We start from the raw sequence: 12,920 nt of genomic DNA on the forward strand, positions 1-12,920 counted from the left end.
ATCCATGGCTTCCTCCACTGTTGTGATGAGGCCACACTCAGGTTAGAGGAACAACAACCTTACATTCCTTCTAGGTAGACTCCAACCTGATGGCATGAACATTGATTTATAGAACTTCTGGTCATAGCCCCCCTCACCTCCTTCACTATTCCCCATCCCCTTTTCCTTCTCTCGCCTTATCTCTTTGACTGTACATAACCTCCCACTGGTGCTCATCTCTCCTTTTCTTTCTTCCATGGCTTTCTGTCCTCTCCTTTCAGATTCCCCCTTCTCCAGCCCTGTATCTCTTTCATGAATCAATTTCCCAGCTCTTTACTTCATCCCTCCCCCTTCAGATTTCGCGTATCTCCTTGTGGTTCTCTCTCCCCTCCCCCCACCTTTTAAATCGACTCCTCAGCTTTTTATCTCCAGTCCTGCTGAAGGGTTTTGGCCCAAAGTGTCCACTGTACTTTTTTCCATAGATGCTGCCTGGCCTGCTGAGCTCCTCCAGCATTTTGTGTGTGTTCCTCAGAGAATGCAGCAGGAATTGAACCCCGTTGTTAGAGTTGGTATTATAAAGCATTACACTGACCGCTAGGCTACCATGCCACCCTATTGGCTAGTTTTAGTTATGAATTTAAGGGATCTACACAGAATTAGCAAGACCAGCACTATTGGCTAACCTTTGTTCCTTTGCGAGCCACGCTCTTGAACCACCACAGTGCTGTGGTGCTGTAGCATTGTTGGGTAGAGGACTCCAGGACTAAGACTCAGTGATGACAGAGGAGAGGATGTCACTCCTTGTCAGGGTGAGATGTGATCTGAAGGGGAATCTGCATGAGTTGGCATTCTGAAGTGCCTACTGTCCTATCCTTAGTAATAGTCTATGCGTTTGGGAAGTGTTGAACAGGGTTTGTGGGTTTAGCAACTGTGATCAGAGAAGCCAGGGTGAGTAACTGCCATGCATTTTGTAGGTGCCAAGGTCCAATACTGGTGGGGCAAACACATATTTAGGAAGGTGGATGGGATTTGTCTTTGATATTGTCAAACTTCTTACTCTAGTCCTCCAACCAAGTGCAGAACATGTCATCAAAATCCTCATCTGTCTTGTAATTGGTGGAAAGACTTTGGGGTGTCAAAAGATGAGTTATGCTTCTGAATCTCTGACCTGTTCTTGTCACCTTAGTCCATTGGTCCAATGAGTTCCTGGTCATTGGTAACTCCAGAATATTGGTCGTAGAGGACTCATCATTGTTAGGAGCTGGCATTGTAAGTCTTAACCAGGATCAGTGAATAATCAGTTGGGGTGGCAGGGTAGCGTAGTAGTTAGCTTTACAGTACCAGTGACCTGGGTTCAATTCTCATTGGTGCTTGTAAGGAGTTAGTGCGATCTCCCTGTGGCTCTGTGTTTCCTTTGGGTGCACCAGTTTCCTCAGAGTCCAAGTCAAGAGCCAAGTCTAGACCCAAGGTGCCAAGTCCCAGCCAAGACCCAAGTTCTGAGTCATGACCTGAGTTCCCTGTCGAGTTCAAGTCCCAAGTCCAAGTTCTGATTTTCTGGTTTGCTATTCTTTGTCTACCTTCGTGTTATCATTTTGTCCTCACTCCTTGGCTTCCCTAGCATTCTTAATAAACATAGTCCAGTTCCTAGTGCTTCAGTGTCTGTGTCTTGTGTTTGGGTCCACTTCCACCGCCCCCTTATGATGTGCATTCATCACCCTTTTTGATTTTGACCCCATATTAAACTTTAACTCATCCCACTGACTGAAATTTTGCCGTATCATCTGCCTGTCCTTCCTCACAGTCTCAATGCACAATGCATCGACTTGTATACCAACTTCACCATCCTCATCCCTATCAACTTTCTGCCATATGCTACCTTGAGATTCATTTTCTATCAGGCATTCACAGGAGAACAAAGAAATCATATACACTTAATGAATGTAAAACTATATTACAACCACAAAGAAAGACTGACAAACAAGCAGTATGCAAAAGAAGGCAAACTGTGCAAATACCAAAATAATAATAATAACAATAATATTAATAATAAATAAGTAAATAAATAATGCTAAAACATGAACTGTAGGGTGTTTGAAAGTGAGTCCATAGGTTGTGGAATCAGTTCAGTGTTGAGATGAGTGAAGTTATCCAGGCTGAGTCAGGACTCTGATAGTTGGAGGTTTAAAACCTGTTTGTGCATGGTGGTGTGATATCTAACGCTCTGATGGCAGCAGTGAGGAAAGTGTATGGCCTCGATGGTGGGGGGTCCTTGATGATGGGATGGTGCTTTCTTGTGTCAGCTCTCCCTGTAGAAGTGTTCAATTGTGGGGAGAATTTTGCCTGTGATGGACTAGGTTGTAGGTTTGGACATTGTCAACTTAGATTTCAAAGTTCAAATTAAATTTATAATCAAAGTATGTATATGTCACCATACACTACCCTGAGATTCATTTTCTTGCATGCATTCACAGTAGAACAAAGAAATACAATGGGATCAATGAAAAACTACACACAAAGATTGACAAAGAACCAATGTGCAATGTCATTTAAGATAGGAAAAGCTTTGGATTTTTTGAGGAAACTGACAGAACAGATCAGGGAAAACCAGTGGGTGTGGTGTGCTGGTATTTTCAAAAGGGGTCTGATAAAAAGTTTAGTGTGGTAAAATACACAAAATTGCAGGAATTATACTAGCATGGACAAAGGCCGGTTGACAGGCAAGAGACAGGCAGAGAATAAGTCGTTCCCTTCTCAATATGTAGACAACAGATATTAAGTATTACAGAGAGAAGTGTTTGGGTCAGCATGTATCATTAGGGATGAGGGATAAGACAGAGGGTGGGGGTCAAAGGGACTTATTCTGGCAGGAGGTCTGTGACTAGTGATGTTCCTCAGGGATCTGAGCTGGCAACACTGCTATCTGTGATGTATATAAATGACCTGGATGATAGTATAGATGGGTGTGTTGGTAAGTTTGTAGATGATACAAAGATTGGTGGCGTTGTGGATAGCGTAGAAGACTGGTAAAGAATACAGTGAGATATAGCTTAGTTGTGGATATGGCAGATGGAGTTTAACACAGCCAAATATGAAGTGCTGCACCTTGGTAGGTCAAATATACAGTAAATTCTAGTTAGACCCTTAACAGTGTTGATGAGCAGGCGGATCTTGGGGTCCAAGACCACAGCTCCCTGAAAGTGGCTGCACAGTTTGCTAAGGAACGCACACATATGCTTGTCTTTATTCGTCAAGGCCTTGAGTTCAAAGTCAGGAAGTTATGGTGTGCTTTATAAAATTCTAGTTGGAGTACTGCATACAGTTCTGGTCGTCCATTATAGGAAGGATGTTGGGGGTTTGGAGAGAGTGCAGAAGAGGTTTGCCAGGATTGAAAGAGCATGTGCTATAACGAGAGGTTGGACTAACTTGGGTTGTTTTCTCTGGAGCGGCAAACACTGAGGGGAGATCTGATAGAGGTTTGTAAGATTATGAGATAGAGTAGACAGACAGTGTCTTTTTCCAGGGTTGAAATGTCTAGCACCAGAAGGTGTGCATTTAAGGTGAGAGGAAGTAAATTCAAAGGAGGCGTGAGGGACAGGTTTTTTTAAACAGAGTGGTGGCTGCCTGAAATACACTGCCTGGGATGGTGGTAAAGACGTGTACATTAAGAGACATTTAGATCGCTACATGTAATATTCCTGAGGAAACCTGGGAGATGGCAGATGCTGGAATTAGAGTAAATACAATGTACTGGAGGAACTCAGTGGGCCAAGCAACATCTGTGGGCAAAGGAAAGGTCCTGAAGCAAGGAGAGCATTAACCTCCATGCACTGATCTGGCCACAACCACCTCTAACTGGGATGTGGAGAGGGGATCTGGAATGCAGCAGAAATAATGGTATGGAGCTGTAATTCTCTGTGATCAAAGAAAAACATAGAAACATAGAAAACCTACAGCACAGTACAGGCCCTTCAGCCTACAAAGTTGTGCCGAACATGTCCCTACCTTAGAAGTTACTAGGCTTACCCATAGCCCTCTATTTTTCTAGGCTCCGTGTACCTATCCAAAAATCTCTTAAAAGACCCTATTGTATCCGCCTCCACCACCGTTGCCGGCAGCCCATTCCATGCACTCACCACTCTCCGAGTAAAAAACTTACTCCTGACATCTCCTCTGTACCTACTCCCCAGCACCTTAAACCTGTGTCCTCTTGTGGCAACCATTTCAACCGGAGGAAAAAGCCTCTGACTATTCACACAATCAATGCCTCTCATCATCTTATACACCTCTATCAGGTCACCTCTCATCCTCCGTCACTCCAAGGAGAAAAGGCTGAGTTCACTCAACCTATTCTCATAAGTCATGCTCCCCAATCCAAGTAACATCCTTGTAAATCTCCTCTGCATCCTTTCTATGGTTTCTAAGACTCACTGATCATGTCAAAAGATTCCAGTTAACATCATTCATAGAACTAGATGTCATGGGCTAAGGGTGAAAGGTGAAATGTTTAAGGGGAATCTGAGGGGGAGCTTCTTCACTCAGAGGGTGGTGAGAGTGTGGAACGAGCTGCCAGTGGAAGTGGTGGATATGGGTTTGATTTCAACATTTAAGAGAAGTTTGGATGGGAGGAGTTTGAGATGTATGGTCCAGGTACTAGGCAGAATAACAGTTCAGCAAGGACTAGATGGGCCAAAGGGCCTTTGTACTGTAGTGCTCTATGACTCTATGACTGTAATTTGTGCAAATTAACTACAACAGTTGGTAGAGTTTCAGAATTGTGCAAAAGAATTGTGAAGGTGAAGCACTTTGATCTTTCATTCACAAGTTAAATAATGCTTGACTGTGCGGGCACTTCAGGCTGCAGCTTCCTTCAGCCCTGCTATCTTCTTTTGGCTTCTCGATTAACCCTGAAGTTATTAGCTGTCTGCTGACAGCAATGCCTCAGCTCTCAGGGATTCAGGCTCATGGAATGACACCGATATTTATTGGATAACATTTCATGGGGCACCAGGGGGGTGTTTTACTGCGTTAAACATACAGAGTATGTTGTTTGTTGTTTAATGATCAGTTGAAGAGTGCAGGCTTCTCCCCAGTCTACTCCCTTCTCCCTACCCTTATAAATTTTATTTTCGCATTTTACCCTCAGGTTCAATGCTGATCTGGACAGTGATTTTTGTGCATTTTGTAGCCATTAGTGCATTACAGAAATTATTTGGAAATGAAAAGAAATTTGTTTGGAATTATTCTACAGATGAGTATTTCTTCCAAGTCTACATTAGGTGTCACAGATTGAGGCCGGTCTGTGAAGGGGGTGTATTAAACAAGGACAGAATTATATTGATTTGCCAGCTTGAAGGGCTGGTGGAACAAGTGAGTGGCTGAAGTAATTTAAAGTTATCAACCAGAAATGTTAACTTTCCCTCTGCAGCCACTGTTTAACCCCTCGAGACTTCTGGAGTTCTGTAATTTTACTTCAGATTTCTGGTGTCTATAGAACTGTCCCTTTTGAAATGGGATTAGATTTGACAGCTGCTCAAGGCTGGTAATATGCTTGGATGGCTTAGATGGGGCATCTTGGTCAGCATAGACCAGTTGGGCAGAAAGGCCTGTTTGCTTGCTGTGTAACTTTGTGACTGTATGCAAGGAGAGCCTTGGACCAAGTGTCAGACAAGTACTGCACTCTCCTCTGGTACAGTCTCCAGATGTGCCAACATGTGTACCTAAGGCAAGTACACCCAAGACCACAAGACAACAAGACATAGGAGCAGAATTAGACTTTTCAGCTCATCAACCTGGCTCCAGCATTCTATATTATTTTTCCTCTCAACCCCATTCTCCTGCCTTCTCCCCATAACCTTTGATGCCCTGACTAAATAAGAACCCATCAACCTACCCTTTAAATATACTCAGTGGTTTGGCCTCCACAAACATCTGTGTTAATGAATTCCCCAGATTCCCCACCCTCTGGTTAAAGAACTTCCTCCTCATCTCTGTCCTATACTGAAGCTGTGTCCTCTGGTCCTAAACTCCCCTCCTGTAGGAGCCCTCCACATCCACTCTATCAAGGCTTTTCAATATTGGCTTCAATGAGATTCCCCTTCATTCTTTTAAACTCTGAGTTCAGGCCCAGATCCATCAAATATTCCCCGGACGTTAATACATTCATTCCCGTGATCATTCTCGTAACTCTCCCCTCGTCCATTTCCAATGCCAGCACATTCTTTCTTAGGCATTGGGCCCAAAACTGCTGCCAATACTCCAAGTGAGGTCTGAGCAATGCCTTCTAACACCTCAGCATTATATATTAGCTTTTATATTGGAAATGAAATGAGTCCTTTGGAAATGAAGTACATTTGGGATCGGTGACTAAGCAGTTAGTTTCGAGAACATGATCTGCATTGTGCATATATGTATTGTTATATTCAGTGTTGGATACCCTAGGTGCAACACTTTTGTTGACGTAAGGAGCTTTACTTTATTGCCCATTACAGCACTGGCATTTCGGGCAGCAAAGAAGGCCCTCCATCTCCGGCAGTGTTCAGGGCTTTCCTCATCATCTCAGTAGCTTCCTTTTGGCTTTCACCACTGTCAGTCATGCAAGTCCTGGGTGGAGACTCAGGAATACTGTCACACTCAGATGTAGAAGAATTCTTCATTGCTGTTTCCTTTACAATTTTGTTTGACTAGTCAGGGTTGATGGCCTTTAGCTGAACCCCTGAACCTGGAGGACCGCGGACCACTTAGTCCGGCCTTTACACTTTGACTTGTTTGGCATGCGTGACCCTACCAAGAGCCAAAAAATAAAGCCTTGATTGCAACCAACATAGCTCTGCAGGTCATTGAGGCATGCAAGGCTCCCAGCCACAACAAGGTTGTGGCCCTCTTGGAGGATAAAGAGCTCAGCACCCTGAAAATCTGTCTGAGCAACCATTTTACAAAAATTATATCCATCTTCATTTATACTTATGACATAAGATGACCAAGCTGTGTCAACGTTCTCATTAGAGTTAATATTTGAAAAGCTTCTGACAGAATGGAAGGGGAGAATAAACACAAGAGATTCTGCAGATCTTGGAAATCCAGAGCAACACACACAAAATGCTGGAACTCAGCAGATCAGACAGCATCTATGAAGGGGAATAAACAGTCGACGATTTGTGCCAAGACCCTTCATCAGGACTCATACAGAGTTGAGGAAAAACTTTTTCACCCAGAGAGTGGTGGATATATGGAATGCTCTGCCCCAGAAGGCTGTGGAAGCCAAGTCTCTGGATGCTTTCAAAAAAGAGATGGATAGAGCTCTTAAAGATAGTGGAATCAAAGGTTATGGGGATAAGGCAGGAACTGGATACTGATAGTGGATGATCAGCCATGATCACAGTGAATGGCGGTGCTGGCTCGAAGGGCTGAATGGCCTACTCCTGCACTTATTGTCTATTGTCTATTGACCTGAAATGTCGGCAATTTATTCCTTCCTGTACAGGCTGCTCGACCTGCTGAGTTCCTTCAGCATCTTGTGTGTGGAAAGAGAGTTTGCTGTCACCCAAACTAATAACCATTGATATCAGGTGAAGAGCAAGAAATCAGGAAAAACTTAAAAAATAGTGAGAACGTAGAACCTGCTTTCACAAGGAGTGCTTCAGCAGCAATGATCAATGAAAGGGGCATCTGGACAAAGCTCGGGTGGAGGGAGAGTAGCAGGGGCTGCTTGTGGGGAGGGTGAAAGTGGAAGCTGATAAGGAGCAGAAGCTTTGCCAGAGAGCAGAGTGGCCAACTGTCTGCAGCTCAGTGCAGTGGCAGATAAAGATTCAAACAGGTAAGTGCCAACATGTACTGTACCATCATAGAGTCATAGAGCACTAAGCACAGAAACAGTTCAAGTTTATTGTCATTCTACTGTACTGATGCACACTACTAAATGAAACAAAGTTCCTCCCAACTAGGGTGTGCACAGTGCAGTACCTATCACACACACACACACACACACACACACACACACACACACACACACGCACACACACACACACACAAAGTAAGATTATCAGAAGGAAATTAACATATAATGTGTATTTATGATACAAGTTAAAATGTAAACAGTATAACATTATGTGCTCTTCATACATTATGAGACCTGAATGGTGGCAGGCAGTTCAGTGGTCTTACAGTCTGGCGGAAGAAACTGTTTCCCGTCTCAACAGTTGTTATCCTAATGCTATGGTACCTTCTGCCTGATGGTAGGGGTCAAAGAGGCTGTTGGACAGATGGAGGGGTTATTAATGCTAAGAACCCTGCGTAAACAGTGCTCCTGATAACTGTCTCTGATGGATGGAAGATAGACCCTGATGATCTGCCCAGTAGTCCTCACAATCCTTTGCAGGGACTAGCTGTCAGATGCCTTACAGTTCCTATATCAGGCGGTGATGCAACTGGTCAGGAAACTCTTGATGGTTCTCCTGTAAACATTAGAGAGAAGGGGGGGGGCGGTGCTAAATGGCCTCAGTCTGAAGGACAAAGTGGCCTTCAGCCCATCTAGTCTGTGACAGCCTGGTCTTCCACCTAGAACCGCACTTAATGACAACCAAGCCCTTGCTTCTCTCTGTCTGGTTTCCACGTACAAGTGTTTGTAATTCCTAGCAGTACTGTGTCCAAAGCTGGGCTCAGATTTCACAAAGCTTCCTGGATTCTGTTCCCAGTTGCCAAATTCTGACCTTTTTGCCCCCTTTCCCTCTTGTGCAGGAATGGAACCCACCGGGCCACGGGGGAACCCCTGCTTGGACGCAGCCAAGGGCTGCAACCTGAATGACACCTGCAAGAGGTACCGCTCCATCTACATCTCCACCTGTGTCAAGCGCAGCTCGCCCACAGATCTCTGCAGCCGTCGCAGGTGCCACAAGGCCCTGCGGCAGTTCTTCGATCGGGTGCCTGCAGAATACAGCTACCGGCTTCTCTTCTGCCCTTGCAATGACCCAGCGTGCGCCGAGAGGCGCCGGCAGACCATCGTGCCCACCTGCTCGTATGAGAGCAAAGAAAAGCCCAACTGCCTGGCACTCCATCAGACCTGCAAAACAGACCATGTGTGCAGGTAAGGCCAACGTCATGGGGCACTGATCTGGTAAGACTATCCATGTGTGCAGGTAAGGCCAACGTCATGGGGCACTGATCTGGTAAGACTATCCATGTGTACAGGTAAGGCCAACGTCATGGGGCAGTGATCCGGTAAGACTATCCATGTGTGCAGGTAAAGCCAACGTCATGGGACACTGATCCGGTAAGACTATCCATGTGTACAGGTAAGGCCAACGTCATGGGGCAGTGATCCGGTAAGACTATCCATGTGTACAGGTAAGGCCAACGTCATGGGACACTGATCCGGTAAGACTATCCATGTGTGCAGGTAAGGCCAACGTCATGGGGCACTGATCCGGTAAGACTATCCATGTGTACAGGTAAGGCCAACGTCATGGGACATTAATCCGGTAAGACTATCCATGTGTGCAGGTAAGGCCAACGTCATGGGGCACCGATCTGGCACCTGGCAGGTGCAGATTCAGATCCACCTCTTTATCAAGTGTGCATCAAAACATACAGTGAAATGTGTCGTTTGTTAACAATCAACACAATACAAGGATGTGCTGGGGGCTGGCCCACAAGTACTGACACACATTCCAGAGTCAACATAGCATGTGCAGTGTTTAATAAAGGGTTCTCAGGTGATGTTATGTCTTAGTTCGGAAAAAATTAGAAGTCGAACTTTTGATCCTAGATTTGACTTTCAGAAAAGGTGGGGGTCTTTTGCCCATTATTATCATTTGACTTGAGTTAATAAAGATGGTCCTTTTCTGATGCTTGGGTATATGGATTTGGTTGGCGGTTTGATGTCTTTTTTTAATGGAAGCTTGTATGGCGCATAGCTCCAGGTTTGTGCTCCAAATGGGTGTTTTTTTCCCCCTTGATTTTAGTTATTAGGTTTTTTTCTGTTTTAGTTAGTAGGGGTTCTTTTTTTCTTTCTTTCCTTTTTCCATATAAGAAAAAGCTTTAATACTTTGTTTTTTGATTATTATTGATGTACTGTTCAGCGTGGTTGATAGTTTAACTCTTATTCTACAGATGGATATGTTGTCTTGATTATTTTGATGTATTTTTTCTGCTGTTGATTTTCAATAATAATTAATAAAAAGATTTAAAAGGAAACATAAGCAAAAACAAAAAAGCAAGACCCTTTCCCACTCGCAGCGATAGGCTTCCAACTCCAGGCCAGGCCATCTCTAGTCCCTGGATTGGACACGCAGGCTTCTAGACATTAGGCCTCCTGATTCCAGACTCATTGACTTGAACCCCGACTGGCACGGATCTCTGATCCCAGGATTCGCCGACCTATAGGGGGCATCCTGTCCTCGTCCATTAGGTGTGCCAAACTTGGTCATTGGTCACAGGGATCGCTGGTCTTTGTCTTAGCACCTGCTGTCCTGAAATCTGTCCATGAGGAATTCTGGCCTCCTACCATGGTATACTTTGATCTGGAATCTGTCTCCTGCCCCTGACTCTTCCTTTACTGATCTCTAACTCTCCCTCACCTCTGTCCCCTCGCCTAACTCTCTACGCTGCCCCCAACACCATCCCTACAAACCTAAAAGAGAACTAGGTCTGAGCAAGGACCTTCAGAAATGGCAGCTTCTCAGCATCTTGACTGGAAGAGGGACAGTGCATTGCCTCAGCTTTCCTGAGGGTGCAGAGCTACAGATGGTGAAACAGAATGTTGGGATTGTGGGGCATCGGGTAGGAGCCATGCAGAGAGAATCAAGTTCTGCCCCATGACCTTTCACCGGTACATCTGACTCAGCTCAGACATCAGCTCTCTGCCCTTCCCCAGAGTTGCTCAGTATTTCAAAGTTCAAAGTAAATTTATTATCAAAGTACACATGTGTCACCATATACAACCCAGAGATTCATTTTCTTGCCGGCATACTCAATAAATCCATTATAGAATAATAACCATAATAGAATAAATGAAGGACCACACCAACGTGGGTGTTCCACCAGTGTGTAAAAGGCAACAAACTGCAAATACAAAAATAAATAAATAAACAATAAATATCAAAAACATGAGATGAAGAGTCCTTGAAAGTGAATCCATGGGTTGTGGGACCAGTTCAGTGATGGGGCAAGTGAAGTTGTCCCCACTGGTTGAAGGGTAATAACTGTTCCTGAACCTGGCAGTGTGGGTTCTGAGGCCCCTGTACCTTCTTCCTGATGGCAGCAGTGAGAAGAGAGCATGGTCTCGGTGGTGGGCGTTCCTGATGATGGATGATGCTTTCCTGCGACATTTCATGTAGATGTTCTCAATGAAGGGGAGGGCTTTATCTGTGGTGGACCGGGTCATATCCACTACTTTTTGTAGGATTTTCTGTTCAACGGCATTGATGTTTCCATACCAGGCTGTGAGACAAAACCTCAAGGGTCAGGGGAATAGATTTAGGACGGAGATGAGGAAGAACTGTTTTTCCCAGAGTGGTGAATCTGTGGAATTCTCTGCCCAATGAAGCAGTGAAGGCTGCAAGTGTAAGTATAGTTAAGACAAGGTTGGATAGATTTTTGCATAGTAGGGGAATTGAGGGTTACGGGGAAAAGGCAGGTAGGTGGAGATGAGTCCATGGCCAGATCAGCCGTGATCTTATTGAATGGTGGAGCAGGTTCAACAGGCCAGATGGCCGATTCCTTCTCCTACTTCTTATGTTCTTATGCAGCCAGTCAATATAATCCCTGTACAAGTACGTTCGTCTGGGCCATACCCTTCCCAGTCCACAAGGTACTGGACCTTACCACATACCCGGCGAGATGCCAGGAGGTGCCGCACCGTATAGACAAGGGAACCATCTACCAGGCGGGGAGGTGGGGTGACTGGGGCCAGGGAGTGGTAGTAACCAGCTTGAGCTGGGAAACATGGAATGTTGGGTGGATCTTCAGTGATGCTGGTAGATGCAATCAATACCACCTTGTTGACAGCCTTTTCCATTGTAAATGGTCCCACGTAGTGCGGTGCCACTTTCTGGCTCTCCATTTACAGGGGAAGATCCCTTGATGCTAACCAGACCTCCTCTCCTGGCTTGAATGACCTTACCTGTCAGCAGAGCCATTTAGCCTGCCGGGAATTTTGTTTCTGGATGCGCAGCAGACAAGCCCTGGCTCGTATCCAGGTGCGCTTGTAGCCCTGGATCAGCTGTTCAGCAGGAACTGCTATGTCAATCTCCTGATCAGGGAAGAGCAGGGGCTGGAATCCCTTCTAGCATTCAAAGAGAAACATACCGGTGGAGGACGATTGGAGGTTATTGTGGGCATCGCTGTGGGGTTGGAAGAGGCAAGACGCGCAGGGTTGTCTCCAAATCCTGGTTCCCTCTCAGTCTGGCCATTAGATTGGTGATGAACCCAGATGAGAGGCTGGCCGTGGCTCCTACAAGAGAGCAGAAAACCTTCCAAAAGCAGAAAGTGAACTGTGGTCCACGATCAGACACTATGTCTTGAGGAAAGCCATGGAACCTGAACACATGTTGAACCATGAGTATGGCAGTCTCACGAGCCGATGGGAGGTTGGGAGGGCAATGAAGTGGGCAGCCTTAGAAAATCGATCCACAACGACCAAGATGGTGGTGTTTCCATTGGACAGGGGCAGACCAGTGATGAAGTCTACTGAGAGGTCGGGCACAGGCAGTTGACATAACAGACCCGCAGGACGCTGACATGATGTCTTGTTCCGAGCACAGGTGGGACAGGCAGATACAAAGTCGTGGACATCCGGGGACATAGATGGCTACCAAAATTGTCTCTTTATAAACTCCTGAGTCCGTTGAATTCCCAGGTGTCCAGCCAGAAGGGAGGTGTGACCCCATTCCAACGCTTTGGAAGGCATCGCAGTCAGGACAAACAGCTGGTTGGGAGGTCCCCCATCC

The 12,920-nt window shown here is 45.5% G+C and overlaps 1 protein-coding gene across 1 annotated transcript in view; it reads left to right on the plus strand.

The window, feature by feature from the left end:
• Positions 1-12,920, plus strand: part of gfra2b (GDNF family receptor alpha 2b) — a 401,770-nt gene that overhangs the window by 219,204 nt on the left and 169,646 nt on the right. The window contains exon 4 of the mRNA XM_063057239.1: positions 8,713-9,058. Coding sequence (XP_062913309.1) covers positions 8,713-9,058 — 346 coding nt within the window. The remainder of the gene's footprint in view (positions 1-8,712; positions 9,059-12,920) is intronic.

Source organism: Mobula hypostoma, chromosome 8 (genome assembly GCF_963921235.1).
Source record: "Mobula hypostoma chromosome 8, sMobHyp1.1, whole genome shotgun sequence".
Classification (NCBI taxonomy): Eukaryota; Metazoa; Chordata; class Chondrichthyes; order Myliobatiformes; family Myliobatidae; genus Mobula; species Mobula hypostoma.